We start from the raw sequence: 14,724 nt of genomic DNA on the forward strand, positions 1-14,724 counted from the left end.
CATTGTTATCCACCCCTTCTGCCTAACTGGCTAACATTTTTTAAATGGTGTTGCTAAATCACTGAACAGCTAGTTACTCTAGCTACCATTTGCACCAAAACACAGTAATGTGACATGATGTGTTGCAATTTGGAAACAACTTTTTACGCAAACCAAAGGTGCTTTCTGATGTCACTTTTGCCCCAGATGCAACTCTGACGTGCTGTAGTGTTACCACCATTTCTCGTATTACAGAATGCATCTCTGACTCCCTGATCATTTTTCTCATTTACAGCACAATTTCATGAACAACCACACTAAAAACCTTATTCCCCTTATATCCCCCCCCTGTTGCCCTAGTTCTCCACCATATGCTCATGATGACATCAGCCAAAACATACAAGCAATAGTATTGTTGCCCCAGGGAAATGCAATGAGTTTGGGGCGCCATAGGTCAGGCATTAATGTGCTAAAACACATGAACGCTAATGCAACAGCTACTGAATTTATGTCCCTTGAACACTGTGAGGTGCGGGATCCTCGCTTTGTTCCAAGGTAATTGTAATGTCTGAAAGCACCTGAAAGGAGGCGTGCATTAGTGAGAGGTGAGCTTATTTACAAAGCTGTTGAGGTTGATGAGGGGGAAGGTGCGGCTCCATCCCTTCCCCTTTGACTCAGCATGCCTCAAAGGAGAATTCTTTAGCAAATGGGGCTGATAGCTCAAGATGGGAATCATGAAGTCAAAGCTGTGCAATCCTAGACAGACAGAAACACATTTACACTCTTTGTTCCTCCTTCTCCGGTTATTGGGCTCCCACAAACCTGGCTGCAGCAACTGGATCCTTGTGGCTGGAGACTCCTTGAAGAAAAGATAAATGAGTGTGATTCATTGCACCCTTTTCAAAGACAGGATGAGGATCTGCATCTGTTGCATGCATTACCTGCACATAGAAGCAGCAGCAGTGCACATGCGTGCACACACATGCTCCCACGCGCAATGCTTATTCTCAAAATACATGGTGTTGGGATTCCTAAATTTTGCATTCAAGGATCAGCCAACAAGAGTTCTCTAACTGTGGTTGGAGTAAATGGAGAGAATGCTTAGAACACATGAAACGACGTGCACGGATCCCCTAGTCTTTGACCAAGGCTTCTTGCTGGTACGGAAAGCGATCTGCCTAAGTGCCTATGCTTCGTATACACCTGCATCCATAACCTCTTTCAAGGAAGTGGGACTTACTGTCTTGTGAGAGTGATTGCAGCAGTGTATTTTTCACCCGCAGACATTTGCCGGATAGCTAATCCATCATAGGTATAACACCTGTGCAAGTATGGACCTGCATGCCACTTGGCAACATGCGCTGGCTCTGCTTGCCACAAAATTTGTTTCATGGCCTTTCCCTTAAGACAGAAATTTCTGGTGTTTGGCCGAACCTGAGAACTGAGAGTCTTTCTCAGGGGTCATTTCGTAGAAAAAGAGCAGGAGGAATTCATTAGCATATGCCAACCCCCTGACATCAACTATCCTGGCTGTTTTGGACCCAATCCTGGCTATTCAGGGCCGAAATTGGGCCCAAAATGGGAAAAAGGGGCTGAAAATGGCCAAAAAGGGGCCCAAAATGGTCAGGATTGGGCAGCTGCTGAGCAGGAGAGTGATCCACCACCCATCAGAGGCCTGATCCGGGCTGTTTCGGCCCCAATCCAGGCCAAAATGGGCCCCAAATGGCTGAGAGTCAGGTGGGTGGGACTACCTGTCATGTGACCTCTTTGAGAAACTACCGGAACTGCGTTCCTGCACGTTCCCCCTCAAAATGAGCCCTGGTCTTTCTACACGAGACACCTTAGCACGTGTTAGTCAAGTGTAGCGAGATGCAATGTTAACTGGGAAGCGTAGTTTAAAAGACAGAGCTGGTGGAGATCGCTCCTCAGAGGGTTTGTCAATTTCATCTTTGCTGCCTTGAAGGCTTTGTCAATTTCACCTCTCCAGTCTAAAACTGTGTGGGATCGCAACCAGAGGGCAGCAAGGAATGGAAATGGGCTGAAGCTGTCTTCCAGAGCCAGGCTTGGACCTGGAGAGGTTATAATGGACTGAAGTTTCCCTTCTGGCATTTCACAGCCCCTTCACACAGTTCCAGTGTATAGCAAAGCCTTTCCCCTGCTGCTGGCTCTGTCTTTTTAAACTACCCTTCTCAGCTAACATTGCATCTTCCAGCATATGTTCTTCATGTGTCAGATGTCTCGTGTAGAGAGACTCTATGAACAGCCATGAGTTACACTTCTTTAAACCTAGTATCCCTTATCATTTGCGTTTTCCTAGTCTACAATTAAATAAGACTGCTTGTTTCATTGCCTTCATTTCCTAACCATGGTACTTCTCTACGGGGGCCAAATTGATCATCACTAGCATAGATCATCAAAGCTGATCTCAGATCTCCACAATCATTTTCTCATGGAAGAAAATGAAAGTGTTCAACAAAACTTCAGCCCTAGAATATGTGTGAGTGGCAGGAGGCAAAAGGCTGCAAGCACCATACATGGGACCACATATGGCTAATGCTTGAAGATTGCACTTCAAGCATTAGCCATGAAGGGCTCGAGCGTGTGCCTTCCTTCTACTAACTGAAACATTTTGCTCTAAGAACAAGCCTTCCTCTGCCAGAGCCAGGCCCCTTCCCTAGTAGACCGGAGTAATAGGATCCAGTTCTATGTAAAGAACACAAGTTTGTTGAAATGCTGAGGGGTTAATCCCCGCCAGGTGATAATATGTAACCGTATTCACACATCTCCAACCCTCCTGGATTCTGTTACCTAGCATGTGGAGACTTGTGGCAAAGATCTTCCTCAATAATACATCCACGTCCCATCATCTCTACAGGACTAGTTGCTACTGGAATTGCTTGGAAATTACAAGCAGATCCATGAGTACCTCCAGGGTTTTTTTTCAGCTGGAATGTGGTGGAACGGAGTTCCAGAACCTCTTGAAAATGGTCACATGGTGGCCCCGCCCCCTGATCTCCAGGGGAGTTTAGATTGCCCTCCACGCTGCTGGAGATCAGGGGGTGGGGCCACCAGCCATGTGACCATTTTCTCCGGGGGCAATCCACTGAGTTCCACCACCTCTTTTCCCAGAAAAAAAGCCCTGGATCTGTCTGCAAATATTCTAACATTCCTTGCATTCCGAGGTTTCCTAATCATCACGCATATCACAGATTTCAGCAGAGCTCTCCTACCTTTGGTAGCAAACCATACCCTAGGGTTTCATCTTCTACTCCTCCACAGGTACAGCACAGTTCTCCTTGTTTTCTGATGGGATGGCGAGGTAGTCAGTCCTGTAAATTGATATGAAGAGGTTAGCCAGAAAAGAAATGTGCCAATTCATGCTCCAGGGAGATTGCAGGGTTAATCTGCAGGGAACCTGGTTCAACTGCTGGCATTCTCCTTTAAAGGAGTTCAGGTAGCAGGTTTGGGGACATGTGGATAGATAAACCAGCCGCATCTGTTCATGGCCCCCCTCCCAAAGCCTCTTGGGAGCATTCTGGTGAGGCTCCTGCGTATGATCTTCAGTCATTTCAAGGAATATTTATGCAAAGGATTGTGGAAATAAAGTTCCACTGAAACAATATGACAGACCAATGGCAGGCAGGGAGCTCCATGTGTGCAGCCGAGCCTACTCAGCTATGGAGTACCTCTTCTATTTTTTTTCCATGCATTTCTGATGTGCCCACTTCGGTTATGCTTTTGCTGGAGCAACTGTGGATTTTACACTTACGCATTTTCCTGGGCAGTCTCCTCAGCTTTGGAGACCTTTCTGTAGCAGTAAATCATTTCTATCAGAAGCCACAAGGTGAGGAAGACCAAGAGAATATACATCATTATTTCCGAGATGACAGATGTGAAGTCTTCTCCAGCTGTGATGGGAACAAACAGGAAGAGATTCTTGAAGCATTCCAGGATCGACATGAGCAAAACCTGGAATCTAGTACACGTGTTGACCTCTTTCGTAGACAGGCCTGCAATCCCCCTAGCTTTGTATGGCTTTCTACATTTTCCTCCATGGAATTATTGCAGTGCAGCAACTGGGTAGCTGACCTTTGCTGCCTGGACTTTATGCCCTAAGTCACGCCAGGAGACATTTATGTGCCTATCGATTCTCCTGGAACAAACTGTGCCAGCGGAAAAGTATTGGCGTCTTGAATTCTAGAACCGAAATGGCTGCAGGCCTCATTCTCTGGTCAGCTGCCGTAAATTGTGCATGGCTTTCTCTGATGTTGCAGAGCAGTTAAAACCTCAGGGCACCGGTCTTTCCGCTCTCCATGAAATAATCATACGCATATGGATGAAATGCACATTATAATTAGTCACTACTCTGGAGAAGTAACAATGCTGTGAGGTTACATGAAGGCAAGTGGGTGGTTTCAGGGAACTGCTAGCACTGAATGATAGAACTGAGGCTTACTGTCCCCTAAAAGATCTTGCAATCCCCCCCCCCCAATCCTTTGAAACTGACTTCCACGTGCACACTGTTCCGTCCAGTCTCCTAAGTGCGTGCTTAGACATGCAGCCAGGGCTTTTTTTCAGCCGGAACGCGGTGGAACGCAATTCCGGAACCTCTTGAAAATGGTCACATGGCTGGTGGCCCCGCCCTCTGATCTCCAGACAAAGGGGAGTTTCGATCTCAACTCCCCTCTGTCTGGAGATCAGGGGGCGGGGCCACCAGCCATGTGACCATTTTCTCCGAGGGCAACCCACTGAGCTCCACCACCTCTTTTCCCAGAAAAAAAGCCCTGCATGCAGCGTTGCTTAGATTACATACTGCAGAGATTCAGAGCCGTGTTTATTCCAGCTGATCTCGTAACATGATAGACTCTCGTTTCCTACTTATTCCCCTTCCCCGTTCCCAATCTGCAGATGTACTATAATGTGCTGAAGCCAAGGAAACAAAGAGAACTACCAAGAAATGGAGACGACTTGGGGAGGGTTCCTCAGCAAGGAAAGAATACAGGAAAAAAGAGGTGCAGCTGTGGGAGAGAGAAAACAATAAAGATACAGCAGATAGGAGAAGGTGAAGCCACCTTCGGCTCAACGATCTTGCAGCTCTGCTGCTTCTCTTTGGGGAACACCTGCAGCTCTCCCCAAACCATTAGAGAATAGTCTGTTGCTGATCTCATTCCCTGATGATCTTAGTTATGTTGACACCTTGCAATAAACGTTGTCCTGAGCTACGAACAAATCTGGAGTGATCAGAGGGAAGAGAGAGAGAATTCTGCACATGAACTTGTATGGGCATTATGGGTAAAGGCAGAACCGAAATTGTGCTGATGGAACAGCTGGCCCATGGCAAGCTAGAGAGGAACCTCCACGCACTCCTAAAAGAGGAGAGAGAAAAGAACTCCCTGGAGGAAAATGCACAGAATAAAAAGCAAAAGCCTTAAGTTTTGAACGAAGGGGGTTCCTTGGCCAACCTCAAGTGGGATGGGAGGGAGAAGACTATTTTATGACTCTCTGGGTACATTATAATGCTTGGATTCACATAACCTGGTCCAGGGAACAGTGGGAGAAAGAGGAGAGGGTAATGTAGCACAGTGGTTGGGCTGTGAATAAGCACTCTGCTCGTTCGAACCCCACTACTGCCATGAGCTCAGCAGGTGGCCTTGAGTAAGCCACTCATCTCAGCCTCAATTCCCCACCTGTATTGTGGGGATAATAATAACACTGACTTTGTTCGCTGCTCTTATTGGGGGGGGAACGGGACACTAATCTGTCTAGAAGAGCCATATATAAGCCTGGTCATCATTATCCAAAGCAGTGCACAAATGCCTGAATGGCTGCAAAGTCTTCCCATGGCAAAACTACGTGTGCCCATTGCTATACGAACCATTCTGTGCAAAATCAAACTGGCATTCTTCGCCTCTTAGGCATTGGCTGCTCATCAAAGAGGGACTTTTTGAATTACTTTAACAATCAGTATCTCATTCCCCAGCCTGGACTGATCACCTTGTTCTTCTAGAGCTATGTGACCTTTTAAAAGAAAGACCCCTCCACGCACACACATCTGGCCTTTGCAGATCTGAACGGTGTACCCCTCTGCTGGATCTCAGGAGACATTAGCTCTCCCCAGTGAAACAGAATTCATAATAATGTAAAGGTTTCATGGGAGCAAGACTATAACGTGCCACACATGATTAATGGTCCACATCGCAAGCATCTTTAGCTGCCTCTCAAAAGTCACCCTCGGTGCGATCTTTCCCATCATATCTTTGATTTTTCTCTTCCCCGAAAGACGCAAGAGAAATAGCTGCAAACCAGAGCCGACGCCATCCCTCCCTTACACACAAACACTCCAACTTCTACCTGAGGAGGATTTCACCACCTTGCTCCTTTGCAAATGACTTGACAACTGAGACATGTAGAACTAACTCTACAAGTTAAGTCTCATCCTCCATACCCTCCTTCACGACTGTGAGATGGATCGGCGTGGAGGAGGTGACGACCGGACGATGGAGTTCGAAGTTGAACGTCCGGGTGATGTTGCAGGTATAGATCCCTGAATCATTCAGGGAGATGTTGTGCACCGAGATGGACACGTCCTGCATGTCTTCGCTCCCATTCCAGTGCAGCCGCCCGCTGAAGCGGCTTTCCAGCGGCCCTTTCTCGTTCTTGCTCCGATGCTCATAAATCTGTAGGGAGAAGAACAAGGAAGTCATCCCCAGCCCTTGCTTCAATATCTTAAGGAACAAGTTGTAAAACATCTCTTAGCTTCATTTGAGACATCTCTTCATTTGAAAAACTAGCGTTTGCAAAGGACTTATCACACCAAAACCTTACGAAGCTTGGGGGTAAGCTAGCTATCTGTGTGGATCAGTGCGGGTGAAGCTGCAGGGGCACCTGGGCGACAGGGTGCCCAACCACAAGGCTCTTTGCCAAGAGATAGGACTGACTTGCTATAAAAACTGGCACTGTGTATCAGAACGGAATGAAGAAAAGGCATTACAAAGATGATTCTCTCACCAATAGCTGCTTTATCAATACACCACAGTTTAACCCTTAGCTTTCGGTGGGTTATATTTAATAATACATCTTCAAAAAGAACAACATGGCAGAGGGGCATAGACACTTACATCCCCCCCCCCCATTCCTTTTGCTGCAAATGGCTAGCTCTCTTTAGCTTGTTTATCAGATTCCTGGTAACCATTTTAGGAAAGCATTTCCTACATCCTGGTAACAAAGTTCCATGTGCAGAAAGCCTAACAGCACTGTATGGCCCCAATAGAGATCTCAGTGGGAACTGCGCTGTCATTAAACTCCAACACGACAGAAAGGCCAAGTCCACTGTCCTTCACTATAGAGCCTTCCCTGTCAGACTGGACTTGCAAAGAGGTAGCTCCAGTACTCAAAATAGGAGACTACTGAAGTCTCGCTACAGGCCTGTGTTTTCAACTGGTGCTAATCTTCTCTCTTGTTAGTTCACCCATCTCCTGTTCCAACTCCTCAACTTGAGCTCTGATTTCTCCTGTAAAAAAATTGCCTTGGTAGACTTCTGAATAAAACAAAGGCCCAAACTCTACTGTACTGCAATATTAGGAAGGAGCCATGGCTCAGAGCATCTGCTTGGCATATAAGAAATCCCAAGTCCAGTCCCTGGTATACCCAGGAACAGCTTGTAAGTGATGTGAAAGACTTCAGCACCAGTTTGGTGTACTGGTTAAGAGTGGCAGGATTCTAACCTGGAGAATTGGGTTGATTTCCCCACTCCTCCATTTGAAACCAGCTGGGTGACCTTGGGCTAGTCACAGCTCTCTCAGAGCTCTCTCAGCCCCACCCACCTCACAGGGTGATTGTTCTGGCGATAAAAATAACACACTTTGTAAACCACTCTGAGTGGGCATTAAGTTGTCCCGAAGGACAGTATATACATCAAGTGTGGTTGTTGTTGTTGTATTATTACAACACTGGAGAGCTACTGTCAGTTGGAGGAGACAACGTTGACTGTGATGGACCGACGGTCTGATTCAGTACAAAGCAGCAGCTTATCTTCATGTATTAAGTTTTGCCACAATACCTTTCTAATGGGAATGAGTGGTGCTGAGCATCTTACACCAGCCTGATTTGTTCAGTGTCTGAACAAACTTTTAACAGTGCCCATGGGATGACTCCTTGTTCTTGATCATGGAGATAAATCCAGTACAGGGGAAGGGGTTAAAGCTGTGCTCCTTCTCTGTCAACTACTGGCATGCTGTGAACCACATTCACAATTCTACAGAGCAAAGGCAACAGTTTATATGGAATACATGGCAGGAATAATCGACTGTGGTCCTATTAGGTTCTTCTTCCCTTTTGTCTTATTCCTCCCTTCTGTAACTGAGGCAGAGAACGAATGTACTCCATCTCGCAATCCCCATGTGTAATTTCTAGGTTAGAACACTGCCCGGCATTTTATACGGGGCTGCCCTTGAAAAGTGCTTGGAAACTCCAATCAGTGCAGTATGCTGCAGCCAGGAAGTTGATTGGAATGGATTGAAGGGACCATATCCAGCCTTGGCCCATCTAGTTCCCAATTTGTTTCTGAGATCATTTTAAGGTGCCCACATTGATCTTTAAAGCCCTGTATGGCTTGAGACCAGCACATCTGAAAGGTCACCTGCCCAAACCTACCTCTCCATTATGGTCATCTTCTAAATACCCTGTTTCAAATGCCCTCACTTCTAGATATTAGGCAGGTGGCAACCCAACAGACGGCCTTCTTGGCCACAGAATCAAAACTACGGAACTCTCTTCCAAAGAATATTCATCTGTCCCTTTCTGTCCCTCTCTTCTACCAACAGATGTTCCATCTGGCATTCCCCCAGTGAGTCTTCCTTCCTTCTCTACATTTCAGTTCATTGCTTTATGTGATTTTATATATGTATTTTAGCTTTGGTTTTAATTGTTTTTATTTATTCTATTTTATTTATTTTGGATATTTCTAGGCTGCCTTTCTAGGCTCGGCAGGGCTCTGAGGGTGACGGGCCCTTGGCAGGGCTCCAGGGGCGATGAGCATTTTGCCTCTGCCAAGAGCCCCGCCAAGAGCAGTGCAGCTCAGCTCGGCAGGGATCCGAGGGCAACGGGCATTTCACCTCTGCCCGGTCCCCGCCGAGAGCACCGTGGCGCGGCATGGCGGGGCTCCGAGGTCGACAGGCGCTTTGCCTCCACCCCATCACCTGAGCTCCACAGGGGCTTGAGCGCTTCGCTCTTCCTGCGCCGTCCTCTTCCTCCAGCTGGGCTACTTAGCCTGCACTCTCCATTGGTGGCATTCCATGGCGCACTTTTATCCTGGTGCGCCGTGCAGGTACACCAGGATAAATATGCATCGTCGGAAAGATGCGAAGGGATTTATATAGTAGGATTATTGTAAAAAGAAATTTCTTCTTCCTCCATTCTCATAACTTGAGTTACCCAATGAGTTACTTACGGGTACATCTATGCCCCCTTCGGCCCTATAGAACCACTCCACCACAGTATTGGCGCTGACTTCTTCTCGCTTCATGCAGGAGATGCACTGCAGCTTCATCTGAGATCCTTGGACTGCCTCCGTCTTCGATGGCACTTCGACACAGACTGCAGAGCAGATGCTCACTTGGAGGGCAACACAGCAGGCACCGTGGCGCCGAAGGGGTGGCAGCCAGCGTACATGTCCACATAGGAGGAAAGAAGGATCACAAACATGCATGGACAGGGGTGGAGGGACACAGAGCACAACCTGTTATTCAAGTCACCTCTGTTTCTCAGTGAAAACAAATCTTTTAAATTCATGACTGGCATTTATCGAGAATGGATTAAATACCCAGATTTGCAAAAGCTTCCCGCTTCACAGTGCTTTCAACCAGTAATCCGTATTTAATAATCTGGGCACTGAAACAACTGGTAGTTTTCAGAATTATGAGATGTTCTTTCCCTATTCATCAGCATAGGAATCTGCACTTTTATAGTGCCTAACATTTTCTAAATAAAATAATTTAGATGCCAGCATACGTGTGACATGGAGCCAGCCAACCAGAATTTTTCTAACAAGGAATTCCTCATCCGCATATACAAATGTAACATATTCTTTTGAGAGAAATTGAGGCAATTGTCATCTTTCTTCACAAAGATTTGGGTTTAACTATGCACAGTGTAAGTGCAAACATTTTGAAATTCTCTGCACACACTGGCTCTAGTAACCCCATGGTCACTTTATATTTATGCGTATATTGTTCCATCTGTCAAAGCTCATAACATTTAAAAAGACAAAATTAGATGATAAAGCACCCCAATACTGTCTTCATCAACACCTGCTCACACAAAAGCTCACATATCTCCATCTCATCCCTAAATGTAATCTTCAAGGCTCCACAGAGCTCTTCTTTGGTGCTCTTCCAAAAGATTACTGGAGATTGAAATGTTTGCAACATTGTGTCATCCTGTCTACAGTCTCTCTCTCTCTCTCTCTCTCTCTCTCTTAATCCACCATGGGCACAGATTTTCCCCAAAGATAACACATGCCTTCTGGTCCCCAGGTTTTGGTACTGTGTATTGTTCAAAGGGGAAAAGAGCTTTGGAAAGTCTCTCTTATAAACCTGCAGAGGAGTGGTTAGAGAAATCTTACTAAGCCCCTTTCAAGCTAACATTCAACAGTGACAATTCTTTCGTGCTAAAAAGAACCGGGCCAACCAATTCCCCAGCAACGTGCTATTCAACAATAATAACATGGTCTTCCCTGAGCCAATGAAGCAGCCACTTTTGCTTTTGCCATTTATAGTTAAAAGGATTTTCCCACAGGATCTTAAAAGCACCGCTGAACCTCTCTTGCACAGGGTGCACAAATGGGAACGTGGCTAAGACAAAATAAAAAAAGAAAACATCCATTTTAAAGTTGAAACCATATTTCAGCCAGTGTAAGAATTTTCAGAGGTGGGAAGTGCAAAACCCTCTTAAGCCTCACATGTAGAAAATGCTCCAGACCCTGAAACAGTTCAGAGTCTACTAGCATTGGCCAAACAGCAAGAATGCAATCATACAGTTGCCCCCAAATGCTTTCTATCAGGTCAAAAGTACAAACAGGAATCAGATAAATATGATAGTCTACAATAAAATGCAATCCTTTTCCAGTAGCATTTTTGGACATTAGTTTATTTAGTTTTATAAACACCCTTCTCCTCTGTTTCCTGAATTTATTTGAGATGAGCTCTTAAATTAAATGGGCAATCTGATTGCATGGATCACATCCACAGCTGAAAACTCTTCTTTTTGGTTTCCCATTCCATCTACTGAGTTCCAAAATATAACCTTGTTCCCAAAATCACGTTAGGGTGTTACTGAACTAATTGCCATTCATTTTTTTAGTTAAAAACAGGGGGGAAACCCTGCTTGAAAATAACTTCCAAGTGTCATGTGACATATCCCTTAAATAATATTTTTATAGGCTATTCATGGTTAAGAAAAATCATAAAGAAAATGGAAAGAATCTTACAGAGCAATCCTAAGCAAACTTACTCCAGGCTATGCTCATCGATTTCAATGGGCTTAGACAGGAATAACTCTGTTTAGGATTGCACTGTAAGAGTCTATATTTTTAAATGATTTTTCGAAACCATGCACAGCCCTCAATGGGCTTAGACTGGAGTAACACTTCTTAAGATTGCACTAGATCCAGAGGAGTTAGCCGTGTTAGTCTGTAGTAGCAAAATCAAAAAGAGTCCAGTAACACCTTTAAGACTAACCAATTTTATTGTAGCATAAGCTTTCGAGAATCACAGTTCTCTTCGTCAGATGCATGCATCTGCATGCATAAAATTGGTTAGTCTTAAAGGTGCTACTGAACTCTTTTTAAGATTGCACTGTTAGTCAATCATAAAGCAAATGGGCAGAATCTTAGTCAAAATCCTACTGGCTTCGCTAATATATAAAGCCAAGCGTCCGTGCCTGTGCGTTGTCCATCATCTAACCAAGCCTGACGTTTTAGCATCTGCTACTCTGACCTGGATCACGCAACATCTTGCCACAACCCCCCCCAACTCGTAGGGCAGAAGCAATTCCTGCAAAGCCCTTAACTGGGGAATCAGTTGCAAAACCCACCGCCCCCATCCTTTTCTTCCAGCCTGCCTCTTGGAAGACGAGCAACCTGCGGCTGCCATGAGAAACAGAAGGAAAGCACCTACCCCAGAAGACCACCAGGAGGGAGGCGGCGCAAGCCACCTTGGTCAGCGCGGCCATGACTCCGGGCGCGGCGGGGGGGCCCGGCTGCCGAGCCGCTTCGCTTGCTGGCCGCGCAACAGGGCGGGTGAGGGACGCCCTCCCGGCCAGGGAAGCGAGCGACGAGGCGGGGAAGGAGCCGGTCTTTGTCCGCGGAGCCGCCCGCTCCCGCTGCGCGCCCGGCAGGGGTCCCGGCAGAGCCGCCTTCAGCACCATGGAGAGCGCCACCCGCCCTGGACAGCTCCGCGGCTGCAGGCTGCTGCTCGCCCCGCCCCGCCCCGCCGCCCCCGCCCCGCACAGATGTTCACAGCTGTGGCAGCACCTCTGGCGGGCGCCGTCTCTGATCCCCCTTCTGGTCCCAGGCCGGACTCAACCGCCTTTCCTGCGGTGGTGGAGGGAGAGGGTCTGCTGGGGCTTGCTACTCTGGCAGAAGCCTCCGGCGCCTTCTCCAGTCCTCCGCCCAGGGGAAGAGCATCTTCGGCAGCCTGGTTTCCCCCGCCTCGGATACAACCTTTCTCTCCCGTAACGTGAGCACGGCAAGGCCAGCCTTCTTCCAGATGATGGGAGACAAGCCCTCCAGTTAAGCATGCGCAGATCATTCCTTGGCGGAGAAAGGCATCCCCCCCTTCTCCAAGGCAAGCAACCCTCCTTGCTTTCAAAAGGAATGGAGACGGGGGTGGGTGGAGGGGGGGGGTTCTCCTGCTAACTTCCCTGGCACACCATCTCCTGCGCTTTCGGCACCAGCATCAAATCTTTCTAGATGCCAGGTGAATCAACCCACTTAAAAAAATATATCTGTCATAACTGATTAGCAGTAAAATACCCTTGTTCTGGAACAAGGAAGGCACAAGCTCTTCCACCAAGCCCGATAAAGAAAGCACAATGAGGGGAGGTGGGAGGAGAGCAGCTGCCTCCCTCTTTCCAGAACAGAGAACTTGCCCGCCTCAGTCTCACGCTACTACGTGCCCTGAACTAAATCTGTGGGGCTATTTTTGCTCTGGGCTGGCTCCAAAGTTCATGCTTCCCTTTCGGAATTTTGAGTGGCTGCTGAGTGGCGGCGAGTTTTGATAGCTTCTGATGAGACCATAATGAGGGCATTTGGAGAACGACAAAGGTCATTTTAATCATAGTTGGAAATGCCGTAGAAATCCTCATGTATCAGGGCATGTGCCCATAAGGTTAGTGGCAGGAACAAGCTGGACCTCTCTCCACAATACCCACTGCATGCGCCTCCAGCTCAGCTGTCACTCAAAGTCAAGAGATGCTCCTTAACTGCGCTTTCAACAACCCCTTTCTCTGTCGAAGGAGAAATTGACATCTATGACTTTGCATTGGTAAGTATGGTGTGGGTGTGTGTGCCATTGGATTAAGTTGGCTGGTCCCAAAACTGGACTCAGAGTGAGTCTGTCACCCACTGAAACCTAAATAACACCCAGCTGTTGCGTCTCTTTTGACTTAAACTATCCATCCATGTTCCCATTAGAGGGTTTTGAATTTCTCAGAATATTTAATGACATTTGAAATGTTGATCTGAAATGTTGATTCCCTTCCCTGGAAGGCACAACAGTCTCTTTGGTATGGTGCTTCCCCTCGTGACTATGCGACGCCGTGGTCAACATACAGCCGTCTGAACTTTGATTATATAATCCTTGGGACTGTACTCTCTCACTTTAATTGGATTTAGCACTTTTTGTGGATATTTACCTCATAGGGTATAACTCACTGAATTATTAAATTTATACAGTCTCCTTAGAGAATTCAGTTATCCCCTTATTGTGTGGCACACTTCCTTTTCCTTCCCCTTTGAGTAGTTCAGTGAAGGAAGCCCCCCCCCTTTCTTCGGTTTGCCATGAACATAATTGAGCCATCCTGGAATATACTTTTAGAAGGCATGAACCATCTTGGTATTCTTGTCCTTCATGGAATCGAATGCTTTGTGTATCAAATTGGCACAAAATTGGGCATTACTACATCACTTGGAAGAGATTTCTACAGAAATGTTGGGCCAGGAGGAGAATTCCCATTTGCTTTAAACGTTCTCCATGCTCAGAGCTTTTTTTCTGAGAAAAGAGGTGGTGGAACTCAGTGGGTTGCCCTTGGAGAAAATGGTTACATGGCTGGTGGCCCCGCCCCCTGATCTCCAGACAGAGGGGAGTTTAGATTGCCCTCCACACCACTCGGCAGCGCAGAGAGCAATCTAAACTCCCCTCTGTTTGGAGATCAGGGGGCGGGGCCACTAGCCATGTAACCATTTTCTAGAGGTGCCAGAACTCTGTTCCACCATGTTCCTGCTGAAAAAAAGCCCTGTCCATGCTACTTTTACTTGGAACTTCCTTCTTCTGTTATTTGAAGAGGTAGACAGCTGTTCTCTATTATGCCCCCTCCCCTCCAAGACTGTTAAAAGTATTTTCCCACAATAAACGACAGTCTTGGGAAGATACGATTCATTGCTTTTCCTCAAGCGTCATATGTGATTTATCTTCCATTCTCTCAATATGACCTATCTGTGGCTTAGTTGACAGTTACCACTCTCTGAAC

At 46.7% G+C, this 14,724-nt stretch overlaps 1 protein-coding gene across 1 annotated transcript; it reads right to left on the reverse strand.

Moving 5' to 3' along the window:
* Positions 1-784: 784 nt before the first annotated feature.
* SCN3B (sodium voltage-gated channel beta subunit 3) lies at positions 785-13,045 on the reverse strand. The gene is made up of 6 exons (XM_054998478.1): positions 13,010-13,045; positions 9,428-9,591; positions 6,425-6,656; positions 3,749-3,887; positions 3,210-3,308; positions 785-838 (listed from the first exon to the last, which is right to left on the reverse strand). Exons 2-5 carry the CDS (start codon positions 9,524-9,526, stop codon positions 3,245-3,247), a joined length of 534 nt encoding a protein of 177 aa, XP_054854453.1. The 5' UTR covers positions 9,527-9,591; positions 13,010-13,045; the 3' UTR covers positions 785-838; positions 3,210-3,244.
* Between the last annotated feature and the right edge of the window lie 1,679 nt (positions 13,046-14,724).

Source organism: Eublepharis macularius, chromosome 14 (genome assembly GCF_028583425.1).
Source record: "Eublepharis macularius isolate TG4126 chromosome 14, MPM_Emac_v1.0, whole genome shotgun sequence".
In the NCBI taxonomy this organism is placed as follows: domain Eukaryota; kingdom Metazoa; phylum Chordata; class Lepidosauria; order Squamata; family Eublepharidae; genus Eublepharis; species Eublepharis macularius.

Excerpts from the sequence above, each read along its gene's own strand:
- SCN3B (XM_054998478.1), bottom strand. The coding sequence starts at position 9,526 with ATGAAGCTGCAGTGCATCTCCTGCATGAAGCGAGAAGAAGTCAGCGCC. Across the intron at positions 3,888-6,424 it reads TCTCACAGTCGTGAAGGAGG|CTGGAGAAGACTTCACATCT; the intron begins GTATGGAGGATG and ends TTCCCATCACAG. Across the intron at positions 3,309-3,748 it reads GAGACTGCCCAGGAAAATGC|GACTGACTACCTCGCCATCC; the intron begins GTAAGTGTAAAA and ends ATCAATTTACAG.